The sequence below is a fragment of the Bubalus bubalis genome, chromosome 6 (genome assembly GCF_019923935.1).
Source record: "Bubalus bubalis isolate 160015118507 breed Murrah chromosome 6, NDDB_SH_1, whole genome shotgun sequence".
Classification (NCBI taxonomy): Eukaryota; Metazoa; Chordata; class Mammalia; order Artiodactyla; family Bovidae; genus Bubalus; species Bubalus bubalis.
In genome coordinates this window covers 12,567,162-12,587,302 of record NC_059162.1, presented here as the reverse complement: position 1 = coordinate 12,587,302, position 20,141 = coordinate 12,567,162, and the positions used below count along the sequence as shown (strand labels likewise).

Genomic DNA, 20,141 nt, shown 5'->3' with positions numbered 1-20,141 from the left:
ATTTTTCTAAGTTTATAGAATGAGATTTTCACTAAGATTCAAAGCACTTGCTCTATATCATTGTGAACATTGTCCCCTTCCCTATTTCTAAATCATACTACTTTGTGTACCACAGACTGGTCTTAATATGGCTATACCCTACAAAGCATGTATCATGTTAAAGCCTACTGTCATTCTCATCCTGATAATATGTAGTCCTCATAAATGTTATATAGAACAGTCTGCTAGAGTGTCCAGGCAGATGCAAGTCGTGTTTTTGGACCTTATGCAACATGAAACTTTAAATCACAAAATCATAGATGTTTGTAACCTGGAGACTGACTGATAGTGAGATAATAATCATAGACTCAATGTTATCTGTCCAGGTGAACACTTAATATCATTCACTATAAACGTAGTTTTATTTTGGGAAATGCTGATGTATATATGTGATGTTATGAACCATTATAATCATGTAAAAAGAAAATGCTAAAAACACCCAACAAAAGCAGTTTGAAAATAAATTATACACAGACTACCAAGCTGCCATTAAAATGATTCTTCAGAAGAATATTTTATAGGAATAAAAGATGTTTGTGATATATTGCTAAGGGGAAAGTGAAAAGAAAGTGAAAGTTGTTCAGTAGTTTCCGACTCTTTGTGACCCCATGGACTACAGAGTCCATGGAATTCTCTAGGGCAGAATAGTGGAGTGGGTAACTTTTCCCTTCTCCAAGGGATCTTCCCAATCCAGGGATCAAACCCAGATCTCCCACATTGCAGGCGGATTCTTTACCAGCTGAGCCACAAGGGAAGCCCAAGAATTCTGGAGTGGGAAGCCTATCCCTTCTCCAGCGGATCTTCCTAACCCAGGAATCGAATCTGCATTGCAGGTGGATTCTTTACCAAGTGAGCTATCAGGGAAGCCATCCAATGCTACTTTAACTATCTGCGTAAATGGTTTCTTCGTGTTTCAAATAGGATAAGTTTTCTTTCCCTGAGACCAGAACCGATCATCAAGTCCTTACCTGCTAGAAGTATTCCTAGTTGGCCTATAATTCCTCCTCTTCTTGACCAGCCAGAAAGTCATAGAATTTTGATGGGTGGAAGCAAATTAGGAAAGACAGTAGAGAGAGGAGAAAGTAAAAGATGGTTGAGGAGTTAGTGGTAGGTATAAGTTTTCATCAACATTTGAGGAAGTTTTTCAAAATATTCACAGTTCAGTTCAGTTGCTCAGTTGTGTCCGACTCTTTGCGAACCCATGAATCGCAGCACACCAGGCCTCCCTGTCCGTCACCAACTCCCAGAGTTCACTCAGACTCACATCCATCGAGTCGGTGATGCCATCCAGCCATCTCATCCTCTGTCGTCCCCTTCTCCTCTTGCCCCCAATCCCTCCCAGCATTAGAGTCTTTTCCAATGAGTCAACTCTTCGCATGAGGTGGCCAAAGTACTGGAGTTTCAGCTTTAGCATCATTCCTTCCAAAGAAACCCAGGGCTGATCTCCTTCAGAATGGACTGGTTGGATCTTCTTGCAGTTCAAGGGACTCTCAAGAGTCTTCTCCAACATCACAGTTCAAAAGCATCAATTCTTCGGCACTCAGCCTTCTTCACAGTCCAACTCTCACATCCATACATGACCACAGGAAAAACCATAGCCTTGACTAGACGAACCTTTGTTGGCAAAGTAATGTCTCTGCTTTTGAACATGCTATCTAGGATGGTCATAACTTTCCTTCCAAGGAGTAAGCGTCTTTTAATTTCATGGCTGCAGTCACCATCTGCAGTGATTTTGGAGCCCCCAAAATTAAAGTCTGACACTGTTTAGACTGTTTCCCCATCTATTTCCCATGAAGTGATGGGACCAGATGCCATGATCTTCATTTTCTGAATGTTGAGCATTAAGCCAACTTTTTCACTATCCACTTTCACTTTCATCAAGAGGCTTTTGAGTTCCTCTTCACTTTCTGCCATAAGGGTGGTGTCATCTGCATATCTGAGGTTATTGATATTTCTCCCGGCAATCTTGATTCCAGCTTGTGTTTCTTCCAGTCCAGAGTTTCTCTTCTCTGCACAGAAGTTAAATAAGCAGGGTGACTATATACAGCCTTGACGTACTCCTTTTCCTATTTGGAACCAGTCTGTTGTTCCATGTCCAGTTCTAACTGTTGCTTCCTGACCTGCATATAGGTTTCTCAAGAGGCAGGTCAGGTGGTCTGGTATTCCTATCTCTTTCAGAATTTTCCACAGATTCTTGTGATCCACACAGTCAAAGGCTTTGGTATAGTCAATAAAGCAGAAATAGATGTTTTTTCTGGAACTCTCTTGCTTTTTCCATAATCCAGCGGATGTTGGCAATTTGATCTCTGGTTCCTCTGCCTTTTCTAAAACCAGCTTGAACATCAGGAAGTTCACGGTTCACGTATTGCTGAAGCCTGGCTTGGAGAATTTTGAGCATTACTTTACTAGTATGTGAGATGAGTGCAATTGTGCAGTAGTTTGAGCATTCTTTGGCATTGCCTTTCTTTGGGATTGGAATGAAAACTGACCTTTTCCAGTCCTGTGGCCACTGCTGAGTTTTCCAAATTTGCTGTCATATTGAGTGCAGCACTTTCACAGCATCATCTTTGAGGATTTGGAATAGCTCAACTGGAATTCCATCACCTCCACTAGCTTTGTTCATAGTGATGTTTTCTAAGGCCCACTTGACTTCATATTCCAGGATGTCTGGCTCTAGGTCAGTGATCACACCATCGTGATTATCTGGGTCATGAAGATCTTTTTTGTACAGTTCTTCTGTGTGTTCTTGCCACCTCTTCTTAATATCTTCTGCTTCGGTTAGGTCCATACCATTTCTGTCCTTTATCGAGCCCATCTTTGCATAAAATGTTCCCTTGGTATCTCTAATTTTCTTGAAGAGATCTCTAGTCTCTCCCATTCTGTTGTTTTCCTCTATTTCTTTGCACTGGTCACTGAGGAAGGCTTTCTTATCTCTTCTTGCTATTCTTTGGAACTCTGCATTCAGATGCTTATATTTTTCCTTTTCTCCTTTGCTTTTCCCTTCTCTTCTTTTCACAGCCATTTGCAAGCCCTCCCCAGACAGCCATTTTGCTTTTTTGCATTTCTTTTCCATGGGGATGGTCTTGATCCCTGTCTCCTGTACAATGTCACGAACCTCATTCCATAGTTCATCAGACACTCTATCTATCAGATCTAGGCCCTTAAATCTATTTCTACTGTATAATCATAAGGGATTTGATTTAGGTCATACCTGAATTGTCTAGTGGTTTTCCCTACTTTCTTCAATTTAAGTCTGAATTTGGTAATAAGGAGTTCATAATCTGAGCCACAGTCAGCTCCTGGTCTTGTTTTTGTTGACTGTATAGAGCTTCTCCATCTTTGGCTGCAAAGAATATAATCAATCTGATTTTGGTGTTGACCATTTGGTGATGTCCACGTGTAAAAGTATTCACAACCTTTCATTAATTCCAATATGTCCTATACAGAAATGTAGCCTGTTTGGTTGGAAATTAATATTTCCTAAGGTGCTACCACAAATGGTGTGGGATGAAATTCACGATTTGTGTGGGTGAGTGCTGTAGGTGGAAAGGAGAGATAATGAGTTGTTAGAGACAATCATTGTCATAGTGAGGTGGATGGACCACAATGGTGGCAGCAAGTCCTCTGAGATGATTGACAGGCTCCATCTGGGTGCTGATTTTTTTAAACATGTATTTACTTATTTGGCTGCATCAGATCTTAGTTGCAGCACGCAGAATCTTTTGGTTGTGGCCTGTGAACTCTTAGTTGCAGCATGTGGGATTTAGTTCCCCAACTAAGGACCAAACCTAGGCCCCCTGCATAGGGAGTGTGGAGGCTTAGTCACTGGACCATCAAGCAAGTTCCTGGATGCTGTTTTGTATCTGACAGATGGCAGACATTTGCCTGTGGAAAGACACAGACTGAAAGCACACCTAAACTTGAAAGTGAACTAGGGACCGCAGCCAGATTAGGAAGCTAAGTAGTACTGTGGGACAAAGGGTAACTTAATGCTTAAGACTGTAACAGCGAAAGTGAAATTGTGTGTGGGGGGAGGGGGGAGGTTAACCAAAGTGAGCTGCTGCTGCTGCTGCTGCTGCTAAGTCACTTCAGTCATGTCCGACCCTGTGAGACCCCCATAGACGGCAGCCCACCAGGCTCTCCCATCCCTGGGATTCTCCAGGCAAGAACACTGGAGTGGGTTGCCATTTCCTTCTCCAATGCATGAAAGTGAAACGTGAAAGTGAGGTCGCTCAGTCGTGTCCGACTCCTAGCGACCCCATGGACTGCAGCCTACCAGGCTCCTCTGTCCATGGCATTTTCCAGGCAAAAGTACTGGAGTGGGTTGCCATTGCCTTCTCCAAAGCAAAGTGAGAGATTTAATAAAATCCCTTGTGCAGAGATAATTAGCCACCAGCAAGATGGAGTCACGGGTACCAGAGGAAAGCAGATTTACGCATAGATAGAAACATTTCTTGGCGCAACCACGTAGATGCTTGACTTGGAGATTCCACAGGTGGTAATGTACAGAAAGATATTTTCTCAGATGCAGAGCAAAAGCAATCTCTGCAAATTCTGTTCAATATCTTGAATAGTACACAAAAAACAGTGCCAAACCAAGATGGAGTATGCCAGAATTGAAACCAAGAGTACTGTCATGAAATACAACTAAGAAGGGAAAAACATAACATCTCCCATTTGAGGAAGTTGGCTACTACGATAGTTAGGATAGAAAAGGTAAACTTCTCTAGGCTGGTGAACTTCAGAGATCTCTGGATGTATCTGGTTGAATGTGGGGCTCCAAGGTCACTCTGACAGATTAAATGTCATTTTATATATATATATATATATATATATACACACACAGTACACATGGCTATAGAAGTAGTCATTGGCAAGGTCATCGTCATTGTGTGGTAGTAGTTGTGGTAGTAATTTTAATAGTTACTATAATTATTTTGAACAACATGATATGTCTCTCTTGATAGGTCTTGACTTAGGAATTTTATGTCCAGGCTAATAAATACATACTTTTGGAGGTATGTAAATGGTAAGGAAATGACAACCCACTCCAGTATTCTTGCCTGGAGAATTCCATGGACAGAGGAACCTCGCAGGCTATAGTCCATAAGATCGCATGGAGTCGGACACGACTGAAGCTACTTCACATGCATGCACAGAAAGTAATGTTTGTTGAAGACTTTCTGGAGAAGAATTGGTAGCTGTTATTTAGGCAGAAACAGGCCCCCCTGCCCAGCAGATTCTCTATAATTCAATTAACCAATTTCTAGAAATCTACTGGGGCCCTATACAGGCCAAAGAGCATGACACAGAATTCAGACTAAGAATGCCTGGAAGTTGTTCTCTGTTACCTCCTTGGCAGATGTAAAGATGGAGATACTCTAGGGATTTTCCCACTGATGGTCCAGTGGGTAAGACTCAGCACTCCCAATGTAGAGGGCCTCGGTTCAAATCCCTGGTCAGGGAACTAGACCCCACATGCTGCAACTAAAGATCCTGTGTACCACAACTAAGATTTAGCACAACCAAATACTTAAAAAAAGAAAGAAAGAAAGAAAGAATGCTCCAGAGATCCAGCTTCTAAAAGAGTTATCCCCATATTTGCTCAATTAGAGAAGGGCAGAAGTAAGTTTTGGCTTCAGATAATGATTTTTTAAGAGACTGAAGTTTTACAGAGCTCAAATTTTTCTTCTTTACGAAGAGTACCAGTTTCCTCAATATTAATAAAAGTTGCTACAAACCCCTTCTACAGAAGGCATTGCCATTCTTGTGGTGGGGAGTAGAGGTAAGCCTAGACTTGGAGTCTGAGGGGAGACAGAGGCACAGGATGACTTACTGAGGTTCTTGACAGATATCTGAGTAGCATCTGCAACAGGGAGCTGCCCTTCCTTTATGTGTAAAAATACCACCTGGTAAGTGGCCTAGACTTCCTGGGGATGGCAGGTGCAGAGGGGCCCCCAAGAATCATACAATTCAATTTGAAGCTTTCTACTTTCTATTTTAATTGTATGTTCATGGATTTTCCAGAAGATGAATGGGTTATGACTTTCCATGTGGGAAGGACAATTACCGAGAACTGTGAACCATGGGTCTTTGACTATCCCATCCCTTAATAGCATCACCTGCAGCAGCTTTCTGTGGATATCTTCCTGGCAGCTAAACATCAGTTTGTGACAGAAAAATAAATAAGCACTAAGATCCAAATTATATCCTGGCTTTCAATCTCGATTTCCCTTTAGAGGTTTTTGCTTACTCTTCTAACATGCTCTCCTAGCAACTATTTCCTAGTTTACATAGGTATAATCCCCAGTCCGAAAAAGCATTTATACATTCATTCAGGGATGAATAAATTTCACCTAATTTTTAAAATGCATAGCCAAACAGGTAAGAAGGGAAATTCCTGTATTATAGATTTTAAAAAGGAAGTGAAAACAGAGTGTTAAACATGTAAATTACATTACTGTTCCCCTTGGGAGGAGTGGGGGAGAAAATATTACACTAAATAATTTTTATGGGCTTCACACTTAAAGTCCATATTGAATCAGGAGACAAAACCTTGTTCTTTACATCTGTGTTTCCATTCCTACCCTGCAAATAGGTTCATCAATACCATTTTTCTAGATTATATATATGTGTTATTATAAGATATTTGTTTTTTTCTTTCTGACTTACTTCACTATCTATCACAGGCTCTGTGATAGATAGTTCCTTCACTTCACAGTTCTGCATTTGTACCTTTTGGACAAATGAACTCACAGACTGTAGCAAAAAGAACTAGAAAGTAAAAATTCATGAAGAAAGAAGCTGGACCAGAGTGATACTATCATCATAGCAGAATAAGAATTTTCTTCTGTCTTTCCTTTAAGACCACCAACTTAGACAATCACCAAAGAACAAGAGAGCCTTGTGGAAATCCAGGAGTCCAGCAGAGAATTTCCAACACACTATTGAAGCAAACACTCAGATGTTGGATAGACTGAAGGGGAATATTTAGGTGTGCTGTGTGACAGTGGTGGGGAGCAACTCAGAAAGTGTCAGAAAGGACTCTCAGAGGGGACCAAAGGGACATAAATGTTACTAACTGCATGACAGAATCCATCGAGATGTCCATCCATGAGCCACAGGGGATGGCATTTGTAAGTTCTTACACATCTGTAATTATTTAAATTTAAATTCAATTCTTCAATCAAGTGGCTGAATGGATAATAAAACAAGGCTTAACTATATGCTGCTCAGAATAGAGACACATCAATTATAAAGATACACACAGAACAAAATAAAGGAATGAAAAAACAAATTCTGAGTAAATGAAAATAAAGAAGCTATATTTATAGCAGACAAAATAGACTTTAAGTCAAAAGCTATAACTTTTGGACGCAGTGGGGGACGGAAAGGGTGGGATGAACTGAGAGACAAAGGTCATTGTATAGTCTGCTGCTGCTGCTGCTGCTAAGTCGCTTCAGTCGTGTCTGACTCTGTGCAACCCCATAGATGGCAGCCCACCAGGCTCCTCTGTCCATGGGATTTTCTAGGCAAGAGTACTGGAGTGGGGTGCCATTTCCTTCTCCAATGCATGAAAGTGAAAAGTGAAAGTGAGGTCGCTCACTCGTGTCCAACTCCTAGCGACCCCATGGACTGCAGCCTACCAGGCTCCTCTGTCCATGGGATTTTCCAGGCAAGAGTGCTGGAGTGGGGTGCCATTGCCTTCTGGGTCAATTTACCAAGAAGATATAGCAATTGTAAATATTTATGTACCCAACATAAATACATAAAGCAAATACAAACAGAACTAAAGGAGAAATAAGCACCAATGCAATAATATTTGGGGACTTAACTACCCAGGGTCTACAATGAATAGATCATCCAGAAAATCAATAAGGAAAGAGCAAACTGGAACAACATTATAGACCTAATAGACCTGACAGACATATATAGGACATTCCATCCTACAGCAAAAGAATGCATACCATTTTCAAGTACACATGGAACATTTTCTAAGCTAGATAATATGTTAGGCCACAATACAAGTTCTCAACAAATTTTAGGAGAAATAAATTATATCAAGTCTTTTTTTTTCCTACTGTAATGATAAGAAACTAGAAATCAATCACAGGAGGAAAGCTGAAATTTTACAAATACATGGAAATTAAACAACACACTTATGAACAACCAATGGAGCAAAGAAGAAAACAAAAGGGAAGTCAACAAAATATCTTTAGGCAAAATAAAATAAAAACATAACACACCATTACTTGGGAATGCAGCAAAAACAGTTTAATGAGGAACGCTTATGTCTATAAAGGCCTAAATTAAAAAAAAAAAGAAAGAAAGAAAGACCTCATTGAACATCCTAGCATTATACCTCAAAGAACTAGAAAAACAAGAACAAATTAAGTTCAAAGTTAGCAGAAGTAAGGAAATAATAAAGATCATGCAAAAATAAATAAAATAGAGAATAGGAAAACAGTAGAAGACAATAAGAAACCTGGTTCTTTGAATAGGTAAACAAAATTGACAAATCTATTAAACAAGAAAAAGAGGATTCAAGTAAATCAAATTGTAAGTGGAAAAAAGAGACATTACAACTAATATCACAGAAATACAAGGGACCGTAGAAAACTACTATAAACAATTATATTACAACAAATTGGACAACATAGAAAAATAATTGATAGATACCTAGAAACATGCATTTGAATGAATGCTTTCAAATCGTAGTGCTAGAGAAAATTCTTGAGAGCTCCTTGGACTGCAAGGAGATCAAACCAATCAATCTTAAAGGAAATCAACCCTGGATATTCATTGGAAGGACTGATACTGAAGCTGAAGCTCCAATATTTTGGCACCTGATGTGAAGAGCAGATTCATTGGAAAAGACTCTGATGCTGGGAAAGATTGAAGGCAGAAGGAGAAGGGGGTGGCAGAGGATGAGATGGTTAGATAGCATTTCTGACTCAATGGACATGAACTTGAACAAACTCTGCTAGATAGTGGAGGACAGGGAAGCCTGGTGTGGTGCAGCAACAAAATTCCATGGGCGGCGGAGCCTGGTAGGCTGCAGTCCATGGGGTTGCTAAGAGTCGGACATAGCTGAGTGACTTCACTTTCACTTTTCACTTTCATGCATTCGAGAAGGAAATGGCAACCCATTCCAGTACTCTTGCCTGGAGAATCCCAGGGATGGGGGAGCTTGATTGGCTTCCATCTATGGGATCGCACAGAGTCGGACACGACTGAAGCAACTTAGCAGCAGTAGCAGCAGCAAGGAAACATTTAACAGGAGGCTTCCTGTGAGCTGTTTGAGATCTGTCATGAATCCTCCGTCCCTTATTAATTCCTGAATATTAAGGAATTAAGTGGCTCCAATGGCACCCCACTCCAGTACTCTTGCCTGGAAAAATCCCATGGACGGAGGAGCCTGGTGGGCTGCTGTCTCTGGGGTCACCCAGAGTCAGACACGACTAAAGTGACTTAGCAGCAGCAGCAGCAGCAAACTACTCCTGGGGGCTTAGGAATGCATGCATTTCCTTCGTTAGTTTTTCCATAAGGTGATAAGTAACTATTTATGACCCTCTTCCTTTTTATGAACCATATGGTAAAAGTGATTATTTACAACCCTCTCTCTTTGATATGGATTGCTTTATGATACTTTGTAAGTGTGGACTTTTGATTTTTATCTCTGCTGAAAATAGCTACCTTGTAAGACAGTATAAATACCCACACAATGTTGAATAAAACACCTTTGCTCCATCAGATCTTGGGTCCCCGTGTCTTTATTTTTCCCTCTTTCTCTCTCTCTCTCTCTCTCTCAGGCTAATTCTCTGGAGTGCAGAAGCTCACTGAGTTCATTTTCTTACCCTGGCTTGTAAGACCTTCTGGTGAAGGCACACTGTGCCTTCACCCCCCAAGAGGGCGCTTGGTTCCTATGTTTAGCAGTGCAAGCCTTGTGTCAAAGGCTTTATTGGCTTTCTGCATAAACCAAGGAATATCAGCCTCTTTCTCTCTCTCTTTTACTTTCTTATCATCGACTCTGGACCACCAGGTTCCGGTCCGTTAAAGGACCTCAACAATAGATTAAAAATTAAAGTTATAAAATTATCTCAGTAAACACAGAAAAGGCATTTGACAAAATGCCAAAATGATAACAACTTTCAAAATTGTATATAGAAGGAATGTACCTCCATATAATAAAAGCCATAAATGACAGATCCACAGCTAATATCATACTTAAATGTAGAAGGTTGAAACTTTTCCTCTAACACCAGGAACAAGTAAGAGTGCCCACTCCTACCACTCCTATTCTGCTTAAAACTAGAAGTCCTAGCCAAAGCAATTAGAAAATAAAAAATAAATAAAAGGCATCAAAATCAGAAAAGAAGTAAATTTTTGTTTGCAGATGACATGATTTATATATAGAAAACCCTGAAACTCCACCAAAAAAAAATTGCTAGAAATAATAAAATGCAGTTAAATTTCAAAATAAAAAATAAAGACAAAAATCAGTTGCATTTCTATGCATTAACTACAAATTATCTGAAAAGAATAGCATTAAAAACAGTGAAATATTTAAGAAGAAATTTAACCAAAGGGGTGAAAGATCTATATATTTAAAACTGTACAACCTTGATGTAAGACATAGAAGACACAAATAAATGTGAATATATCCTTTGATCATAGATTGAAATAATTAATATTGTTAACTATCCAAAGCCATCTCTAAATTTAATGTAATCCCTATCAATATCCTAATGACACTCATTTCACAGAAATATAACAAAGAATTCTAAAATTTATATGGTGCTACAAGAGTCATCAAATAACCAAAGCAATATTGAGAAAGAAGAACAAAGCTGAAGACATCACATATCCAGATTTTAAACTATAGTGCAAAGCTATTGTAATAAAAACAGTATGGTATTGACATAAAAACAGACACATAGACAAAGGAAACAGAATTGAGAGCCCATAAATAAACTTATGCATGTATGGTCAACTAATAGTTTACAGCAGAATGAAGAATACTCAGTGAAGAAGGGACAGTTTCTTCGATAAATGATGTTGGGAAAGCTGGATATTCATATTCAAAATAATGAAACTGGACTTCTATTTTACACTATTCACAAAACAAGACAAAAACAATCACATAGATACAAAGAACAAATTAGCAGTTACCAAAGGTGAAGGGGGGTGAAGATAGCAAAGTGGGTAAGGGAACTAATTATATGGTAATAGATTGAAAGTAAATTCTTGATGGTCAGCACACTGTAGTGTAAATGTAAGTCAAATTATAAATCTACATGCTGCTGCTACTGCTGCTAAGTCACTTCAGTCGTGTCCAACCCTGTGTGACCCCATAGACTGCAGCCCATCAGGCTCCCCCGTCCCTGGGATTCTCCAGGCAAGAACAATGGAGTGGGTTGCCATTTCCTTCTCCAATGCATGAAAGTGAAAAGTGAAAGTGAAGTTGCTCAGTCGTGTCTGACTCTTAGCGACCCCATGGACTACAGCCTACCAGGCTCCTCCATCCATGGGATTTTCCAGGCAAGAATACTGAAGTGGGGTGCCATTGCCTTCTCAGATAAATATACATATAAAATGTATACAATATTATAAACCAATGTTATCTCAATAAAAAAAGAAAAATAGAAGAAACACAAATGAGAAAAAAAATAAAGAATTTGACAAGTGGGAAATAAAGAAAAGACTGGTAGCTCAAAAATCATTAAAATGATAAATTTTATGTTTTTTATATTTTACTAAAATGAAAAAGAAAAATATGATTTATCATATCATAGGATACTACACAGCCTTTTAAAATAGTACAGACTTTAAAATATTTCATGATATTTTATTAAATATATGTACTTCTAAATATATTCACATGTATGTAGAAGTGTTTCTACAAAAAAATAGAAAAATATCTGCAGAGTTAAGATTTTAACAATGCTAAGCTTTTAACAATGGGTACCACTTGTGGTGTTAACTTATAGGGAAGACTTTAACTTTTACATTATATAATTTTTAAATGTTTTAGTTTATGTGTTAGCTTATGATTGTTTTAAAATTAAAATATGGACTTCAAACCATATTATCACATTTTCAAAAAATGTGTGAATTAAGGAAGAAAACGTATTCCTAAAACTTCTGGAAGCTGCAACAAATATAGAACCGTGGATGTAGTGAAACTTACAAAGATTATATCTCATTATAAATATGGCAGCATCTGATTAGCTTGTGCATATAAAATATGTCATTAAAACTGAATGCAACCACAACAGAATTTTATGTAACTTTGATTTAATTCTAGTTTGGTAATAGTGACTCAAAAATTCACTGAGTCACATATTTTATGGAGGAACAGGATGATCAATGTAAGAAACATAGCTAGAGCTCTGTACTGTCTGCTCAGAGAAAGCACTTGCCAAAAAAAAAAAAATATGGATTCAGCTCTCTGTATGGAGCAGTCCCACAAAATCACTAACCTTGGGTTCATGCACTCTAGGCTTCACTGTCTCACTATCTCCAAGATCTCAAGTTCTTTTATTCCCATCCTGTTTCCACTTATAAAAAGAATTTAGAGCAGAGTTTGACCTGTACCTGAAAGAACTAATAGGAATCAAGTTCTAATAACAAAGTTTTTCCCACTCCTGAGTTCAGGTGGGTTCTTCTAGATGATCTCTTCAAAGCTTGAGCAAACTGCACTTCACAGTAGATGCAGAAATAGTTTTATGGAGGAAGGCACCTGGATGAGGTGTACTGGAAAGCTAATTCTCCCAGGATCTCTGAAGGGCATAATAGTTTTGAGGTTTGGAGTCATGGATGGTTTTCCAAGAGCAGAATCTTCTGTAACTCTACATAACATCATCATAGTCCATATCTATAAGATCTGCCTTCTTCAGCCTGGAATATATGGCTGAGGAGTCCTAGAAGCAAAGGTAGAACTTGAGCAGGATAGAACATTGGTAGAGCTTAAGCAGGGAAAACAAATAGAACATATTTTCCACAGGTTCTCTTTCTGATCTGCCTGGATACACCCTACCATGGTGCACCACTCAAGACAGAACACAGACCTTTCTGAAAGACTGTGGCCCTAGGCATTTTCAAAGGGCTTGTGTCACATTGTTAGGCTACAGACATGGTCCTGATGAGCTGTAAACTGAACTACGTATGCAAAACCTTCTTTCATTTTTATGGGCCTTTATTAGGCTATTCCATAGGCTATAATTTTTTAAGAGTATCAGAATTTTGTATTCATAAACTAAACTTAGCCTGTCACTAGAGTTTATCAAGGACTTGAATTCTGTTCAGAGACAATTGGCTGCCACACCACACAAGACAAAATTACAAAGCACCTCCTCTATTTGCATACATGCAAAGTTGGAGTTTCTACAATTTTCTGAAAGCAATTGTGTATTATTAGTGAAGTCTTGAATTGATCAAGGTTTAGAAATTACCAATTTTTCAATGACAAAAATCACTTTTAGTTTCATTTTATTCAATATCAATTTAGTTTTTGACATGTTGTTTGGCTAGCCTTACAGCACAAAGTGATGTATGCATGGTAAAACAGTATTTCAGAATAAAGATTTTCAAACCAATAGAACTTTTAGACTAAGCATGCACTACAGTTTAGCTACAAACCTTCATACATCCATTGCTAAAAATATGCATATAAGAGCCTCTAGAATTATCTTGTAAAAAGATACTTTACTGTTATAATTGGATGTTTTTATCCCCATTATATGGGGAGATAAAATAGGAGATAGATGATGAGATCTTTTGTTTTTTCCAAGTGGCCATAGTTTTAGAAGTTTGAGACCCAGTCCCCAGAAGAAGGAGTGAAAGAGCAAGGAAGACAGAACAAGGATTCTAACTCACCTTATCCCCAGGATGTGTCCCCAGGCGTTCTTCTGTGAAGACAAATATATGTGAGATTCCCTTTAGAGTCCTTCTTTAAATTAATGTTAATGAAGACTTCTTCCTCTCCTATTTCCTGTAACTTGCATCCATTAATATTTTCTGTCTTACTTTTCTGCCATCACAAATATGGCTAGGAAAATTGGCACATGCGAATGTGAGGGCCAGATGGTCCCTCCTAGCATTTGTTGTTGCTGTTTAGTTGCTAAGTTGTGTCTGATTCTTTTGCAACCCCATGGACTGTAGCCCGCCAGCCTCCTCTGTGCATGGGATTTCCCAGGCAAGAACATTGGAGTGGATTGTCATTTTCTGTTCCAGGGGATGTTCCTGACCCAGGGATTGAACCTGCAGCTCCTGCATTGGCAGGTGGATTCTTTACCACTGAGCACCAGGGAAGCTCCCCTGGCATCAATACCTCTCAGTATTTCTGTGTGCATCAAGCACAGGATGGGACTACAGCCACAACTAGGCAACTGCTTTGGGGTACTATAGAGAATACAGAGTTGGTACCATTTCCAACGCTGCCATCAGACAGGGGGTGAGATACACAAGTTAGCATCATTACTAGGACCTACTCAAGGCAGCTTCCAGTACACAGGCCAACCTTCAAATAGGCATAGCAATACTCATATTCAACTCCAAGGATAGAAGCAGCAGTGCCAGCTGCTATGTTGCCATACACAGTCACTGATTATCCTCCTGGCTCCAGAAAAGGCAAAATCAGAGACAAATTCACTCTCTCATGTCTCACCTGCTGCTGATGGCTGTTCCTGTTGCACACAGTACACCAAAGAATAAACGTCATCCCCACTTGCAATATTCACTGAAAGAGAAAGAAGGAAGCCTCATTATATGACACAGTCCCTTCTTCTTGACATTTAATTCACTTTGTACCTACCACCTATCACAGCCATGAGGACAGAGGAGCCACTGATTAGTAGAGGTGGCAGAGACACAGCAGAGTCAGGTTCGGTTCAGAGACATCACCAGCCCCCTCTGCCTACTTTGGCCCAGGTCATTTGGGAAGCCTCACCATTTTCATAGTCAAAGTGTAGTTGCTCTGGGGCTTGTGAGTTGAAGTAGGTGGATTCTTGGGGTACAGGGCTGGGAATGCTCCTGCAAACACAGAAATATACGTTATCTATCTGGGATAGAATCCCAGATGTTCCAGACATAACTATCTGGGACCATGAGTAAAACAGTGAAGGAGAGAAGCCTGAAGGAGGAAATGTCCTGAGAGAATGCTAATTTATGTGGAAATCAGCAATCAGCACAGCTGTCTGGTACAAGCCACAGCTCTATGCTTGCAGTGAGCAGGGCATTGCAGAGCATCCCTAGAGCACATATTCCAGGAGTGTAAGGTTCTTACCTGACAGCTCTCTGTGGTATCGCCCACACCCAGGATAGTGCTATTTGTATAATAGGTTCTCAGTAAATATTGAATGAAAGAATAGTTATTTACTCCAGATGGAACCAGTTGCTACATAGAACAAGCAGCTTGAGGAAGGAAAAAATAATGGTCTTGCATATGCATGTATAACTGAAAATTTTCAGTAAATCTGATTTGTAATTAGAATTACAAATAGATGAAATTAGTAATTTCAGCTATTTTGTTGTGGAAAAAAATCTGGCTTTTACTGGCAGAAATAATAACATGCTATAAAAATGTATCAACTAAATACTGATATTTCCCAATGAAAGTATTTTAAAAATCTTTTCCCCCTCTAAATCAACAAGGGCCTACTGTATAGCACAGGGAAATATACTCAGTGTTTTGTAATAGCGTACAAGGGGAAAGAATCTGAAAAAGAATATATTAAAATAGCTGAATAATCGTGCTATACACCTGAAAGTAACACAAATCAACTATACTTCAATAAAATAAAATAAAAAATAAATTAAAAAAAATATCTTCCTCCTTTAATCTTCTAAGAAACATCATCAACAGTTTTTCAGTATGTTGTTTATTATCTGGCCTGTATTCTGGAAATGTGTGTATATCTAAACTACTCTAAAATACTTCAAAGCTCTCAAAATCTTTACATGTGCTCATGATTTCTAGAACTCAACAAAATGATTTACATACTCTCAGATATTGGTTAATTGATTGAATAAATGTATGAAACTAGTCAATATAGTAGAGCTTTCTTATTCTGCAGATTTAGTGAAAGAGAAAAGTTAGGACAAATGATGAAAGGATTTAAATTAATTAGCTAATATATAAAAGAAGAGGAATAGCAAATGAAATTACCAGTGAAAGAACTCTGGAGTGGCAGTTTTAGGTATGATAAAACATGGAGAAAAGCTCACAAGAGAGAACAATTCCCAAAAAATTTTAATAGCTTTATCTATATATTATCAGTGCACACAGAGCAAACAGAGGTCTCACCTGACTGTATCCTTGGCTGTACGTCTTCCTGCAATTCAAACAAATGAACATACATGTCAGTGGAGGAACTCTCTCAGTGTTTTCATACAGTCCTTGTTCAGGGACTTGTCTTATTCTAGCATGCCCATTGCAAGGTGCTCTTTTGTGCCCAGAGTACATCCTGGCAATTATTTGGGCTGATCCTTTATACTGCAGTTGAAGAGCTTTAGGTCCAGAATAGTCAAATGAGTTGCCCAAAGGCAGTTAATATCAACTTTGGACTTGAGTCCAAGCCTCCGTACCCACACCTATAACATTTTTTTATTTTAGCTTTACAACCATACAATCTAATCCTGAAAGTGCTCCCCTGGTGGCTCAGACAGTAAAGAATCTGCCTGCAATGCAAGAGACCCAAGTTCAATCCCTGTGTTGGGAAGATTTCCTGAAGAAGGGAAAGACTACCTATTCCAGTATTCTTGCCTGGAGAATTCCATGAACAGAGGAGTCTGGTGGACTACAGTCCATGAGGTTGCAAAGAGTTGGATACAACTGAGCAACTAACACTCACTCTTCAACCTAATCCTATCATAACAAATTGCACTACCATAGACACATTATAGTTGGGGTGAGGTCTCCAAATATGCCTGAAAATCTTGGAATTTAAGTGAGAATCTCACATCCTCTCTTGCCCCATCTCCAACTTGCTCTATGAAGAACAGGAAACCTGAGATTAAACATGCAAATAAATATGTAATTATCAGTTGAAATGAAGTGTGAAGCTATTGGTACTCTGATCGAGAACGTGTGCTATGATTTGCTTAGTAACTCAATTGTGTACAACTATGACCTCATGGACTGCGGCCTTTCAGGCTCTTCTGTCCATGGGGATTTGCCAGGCTAGAATATCAGAGTGGGTTGCCATGCCCTCCTCCAGGGGATCTTCCCAACCCAGGGATCGAATCCAGGTCTCCTGCATTGCAGACAGATTCTTTACTGGCTGAGCCACCTAGAAGAGAATTGTAGGCTGTGTGGCCAGGTGAAGCCTCTTGGAGAAAATGACATTTAAACTGAAAAGTGACAAAGGCAGCAATGAACAGACTGTGTGAATGCGTGGTTGAGCATGTCAGGGAGAAAAAAAACATGTGTGACAGTACTCTAAGGCAAATAAGAATTAGTGCATTGACTTTAACTGGGAGATAGTCAGTGTAACTGGAACTGTTCATTATATTTCTCTTTCAGTGGCTGATTAGTTATTTTAAATAGTTACATTTGTGTATAAACATTAAACCACTGAAGTTCAAGGTATCAGCTTAACCTCAACTGATAACATGTGGGGTTGAAGGGTTTTACTAAAAACTTTCATTACTTTAATAGATACCCATGTGCTGGAAAGTTGAGGGGAGAGCCTGTGAGCAGATAAGTAGGCAAGGTAGCTAATGGAATATATTCATCCTTAATAGTATAGATGTCACAAATCTAGCCTTAACTTCAGTGAAAACAAAGATCACAGTAACAAAATACCAATCTCTATAAATACTAACCTATTTTTCTCTTGAGCCAGCAGCAAAATAATAGGGCCAAAGTGGTGGGAGCAAGGATGCCAAGCACCAACTCAATGACTCCTGAAGTAAGAACTTCATTTCTGTCTTCCATAGGCACTGAAGGAAGAGACCTGTACATGAGCTGCCAAGGAGAAGGGCTTGGGTTTGGGGTGAAGATATTTTGAGCATGGATTGAGGCCATTCCTGCTCTTCTTGGGGCAGGTGGGATTTATTTATGCACCCAGGGACATGCAACTTGTCACATTGATGAGAGGAGAAGAGAGGAACCAGCCTTGATGTCCTCATGGCCCCTTGGATACATCTCCCAGGACAGGACTACCTGCAAAGCCTCATCTTTGGTAGCATACCCACCAGAGACATTGTGGGGTCAGAAAAACTCTTCCAGGATGCTGAGAAGAAACACTGACCAAGACAGCTCCACAACTCAAGCTATACCTGTGATGTTGAGTGGTACCACCTCACTGCGTTGGGCCACCTGGCCATTGTTGGCCTCGCAGTAGTAGTTTCCAGAATCTTCTGCAGTCAGAGAGAGGTTGAAGGACACTCCTCCTCCAAAGGGAGCTGAGCTGTTCCCCAGGGCACCATCTTCATGATAAAACTGGTACAGGATCGGAGGAGAGCCTCTCTGGGCTTCACAGTGAAGTTCCACTATGTGCCCCACCACCAGCTGGGCTGCAGGAGCCCTGAGGGTGAGGACAGGGCGAGACACTGGAACTGAGAGATAGTAGACTGTCACAGGAGGTCTCTGATGATGACACTCCCAAGCCCTGCCCACAGAGGCTCAATCCCAGTGAACTTTCTCAGGGTGCCCCAGAGGAACACACTGGCTGAGCTGAAGGGCAGTGGAACTTACTTCTGACAGTGATGATCACCAGCTCACTGAAGATGGGCCCATAGCCATTGTCAGCTGCACAGTAATACTGGTCAGAGTCACTCTCTCTCACTGCAGGGATCTCAAATGTTGCCATCAGTGAATGCTGGGTCTTCTCTTTCAGACTTAAACCCCGGGCTCCTCTGAACCAGAAGAAGATGATATCTCCTGTGCCCCCAGTGACCAAACACACAAGAACCAGCTTCTCTCCCTCCATCAGGTGTCCACCTGGAGGTTGTATCTCCAAACTCACGTTACCGATGGGGACTCCTACATGAATACAAGATGACACAGGAAGGCCCTGAGTAGGGAAGGTTTCAGGGACAGGGTACTTGTGACAGTCCTGGAAGCAAAAGCCTCTGGTCAAGTCAAAAATTTATGTAAAGGTGGGATGAGGGACAGGTAAGGAGTCCTGCTGATTTGGAATTGGCACTGGTTGGGTTGAAGATGGCAGGGTTAGAAAGACACCATAATATTCCTGTGGAAGATGCAGTGTCTTCTCCCTGCCTAGAATGGTGTGATTACCAGAACCCTGATCTCTCAAACTCCCATTTTTAAAGGCACAGTAGTATAGTGGTTAAAAGTCTAGGTTACAAAGCAAACTGCCTGGGTTGGAATGTTGGATCCAACTCTTCTTGTGTGTGCTTGCTTGTTTGAATTACTTAAGTTCTCTGAGACTCAATTTTCCACCTGTAAAATGGAGATGATAATGGTTGCTACCTCCTACAGTTGCAGGGTTTAATTAAACAACATGTGGGAAGCACTAGAACAGGGCCTGTGGCATATGAACTATCCAGTGGCTTTTGTAGAGATCCAGGTCCACAGTGTTGAGTTTTGAGCAAGTTTGGGAAAGCTCAGCTTTTGGGAGGTATTAACATTTGCTTATGGTAGCATGAAGACCTCTTTGTTTGACAGTGGGAGAGGATGTCAGAAATGTCAACCCTGATATGGGATAAACATGGTTCAGAACCACAAAACACCTTCAATTCCCTTTTATCTTTCAAAGTCAGACCTTAACTTTTCTTCCATAAGCCTTTCCCCCTTAGCCATTTTTCAAAGCCTCCTTTTACCACCTCAGTCAGATTTATCCCTTCTCTACAGTTTCTATCAATAGTCAACCTGTACAACATGACCACCCTCGTTGTTTTGGATGCCAGCCGAGTGTCAGCTTCTCACAGTCAGGAACTATGTATTATGCAGCTTTCTCCTCCACACCCTCCAGCACAATGATGAAATACAGTAAGGTCTTTCTAAACATTCTTTTGTTTGCTTAAACAGGAATAGCAGGAATAAGGGAAGACTGCTTAAGAACTCTGATAAAATAAATATTAAGATGTTTTCTAAACATCTATTTTAAATACTATATTTTTTAGGTTGAATCAAT

The 20,141-nt window shown here is 39.9% G+C and overlaps 1 protein-coding gene across 2 annotated transcripts in view; it reads right to left on the bottom strand.

The window, feature by feature from the left end:
• Window positions 1–11,853: 11,853 nt before the first annotated feature.
• The window catches only part of FCRL1 (Fc receptor like 1), a 28,599-nt gene continuing 20,311 nt past the window's right edge, over window positions 11,854–20,141 (bottom strand). Inside the window, exons 3-10 of one of the 2 annotated variants that reach the window (XM_006050594.3) lie at window positions 18,740–19,027; window positions 18,322–18,600; window positions 17,866–17,982; window positions 16,346–16,373; window positions 14,990–15,072; window positions 14,708–14,779; window positions 13,918–13,949; window positions 11,854–12,962 (exon numbers count right to left, since the gene is read on the bottom strand). In XM_006050594.3, the coding sequence (XP_006050656.1) occupies window positions 12,891–12,962; window positions 13,918–13,949; window positions 14,708–14,779; window positions 14,990–15,072; window positions 16,346–16,373; window positions 17,866–17,982; window positions 18,322–18,600; window positions 18,740–19,027 (971 nt within the window). In that variant the 3' untranslated portion in view covers window positions 11,854–12,890. The remainder of the gene's footprint in view (window positions 12,963–13,917; window positions 13,950–14,707; window positions 14,780–14,989; window positions 15,073–16,345; window positions 16,374–17,865; window positions 17,983–18,321; window positions 18,601–18,739; window positions 19,028–20,141) is intronic. The other variant, XM_006050593.3, reaches the window with a different exon arrangement.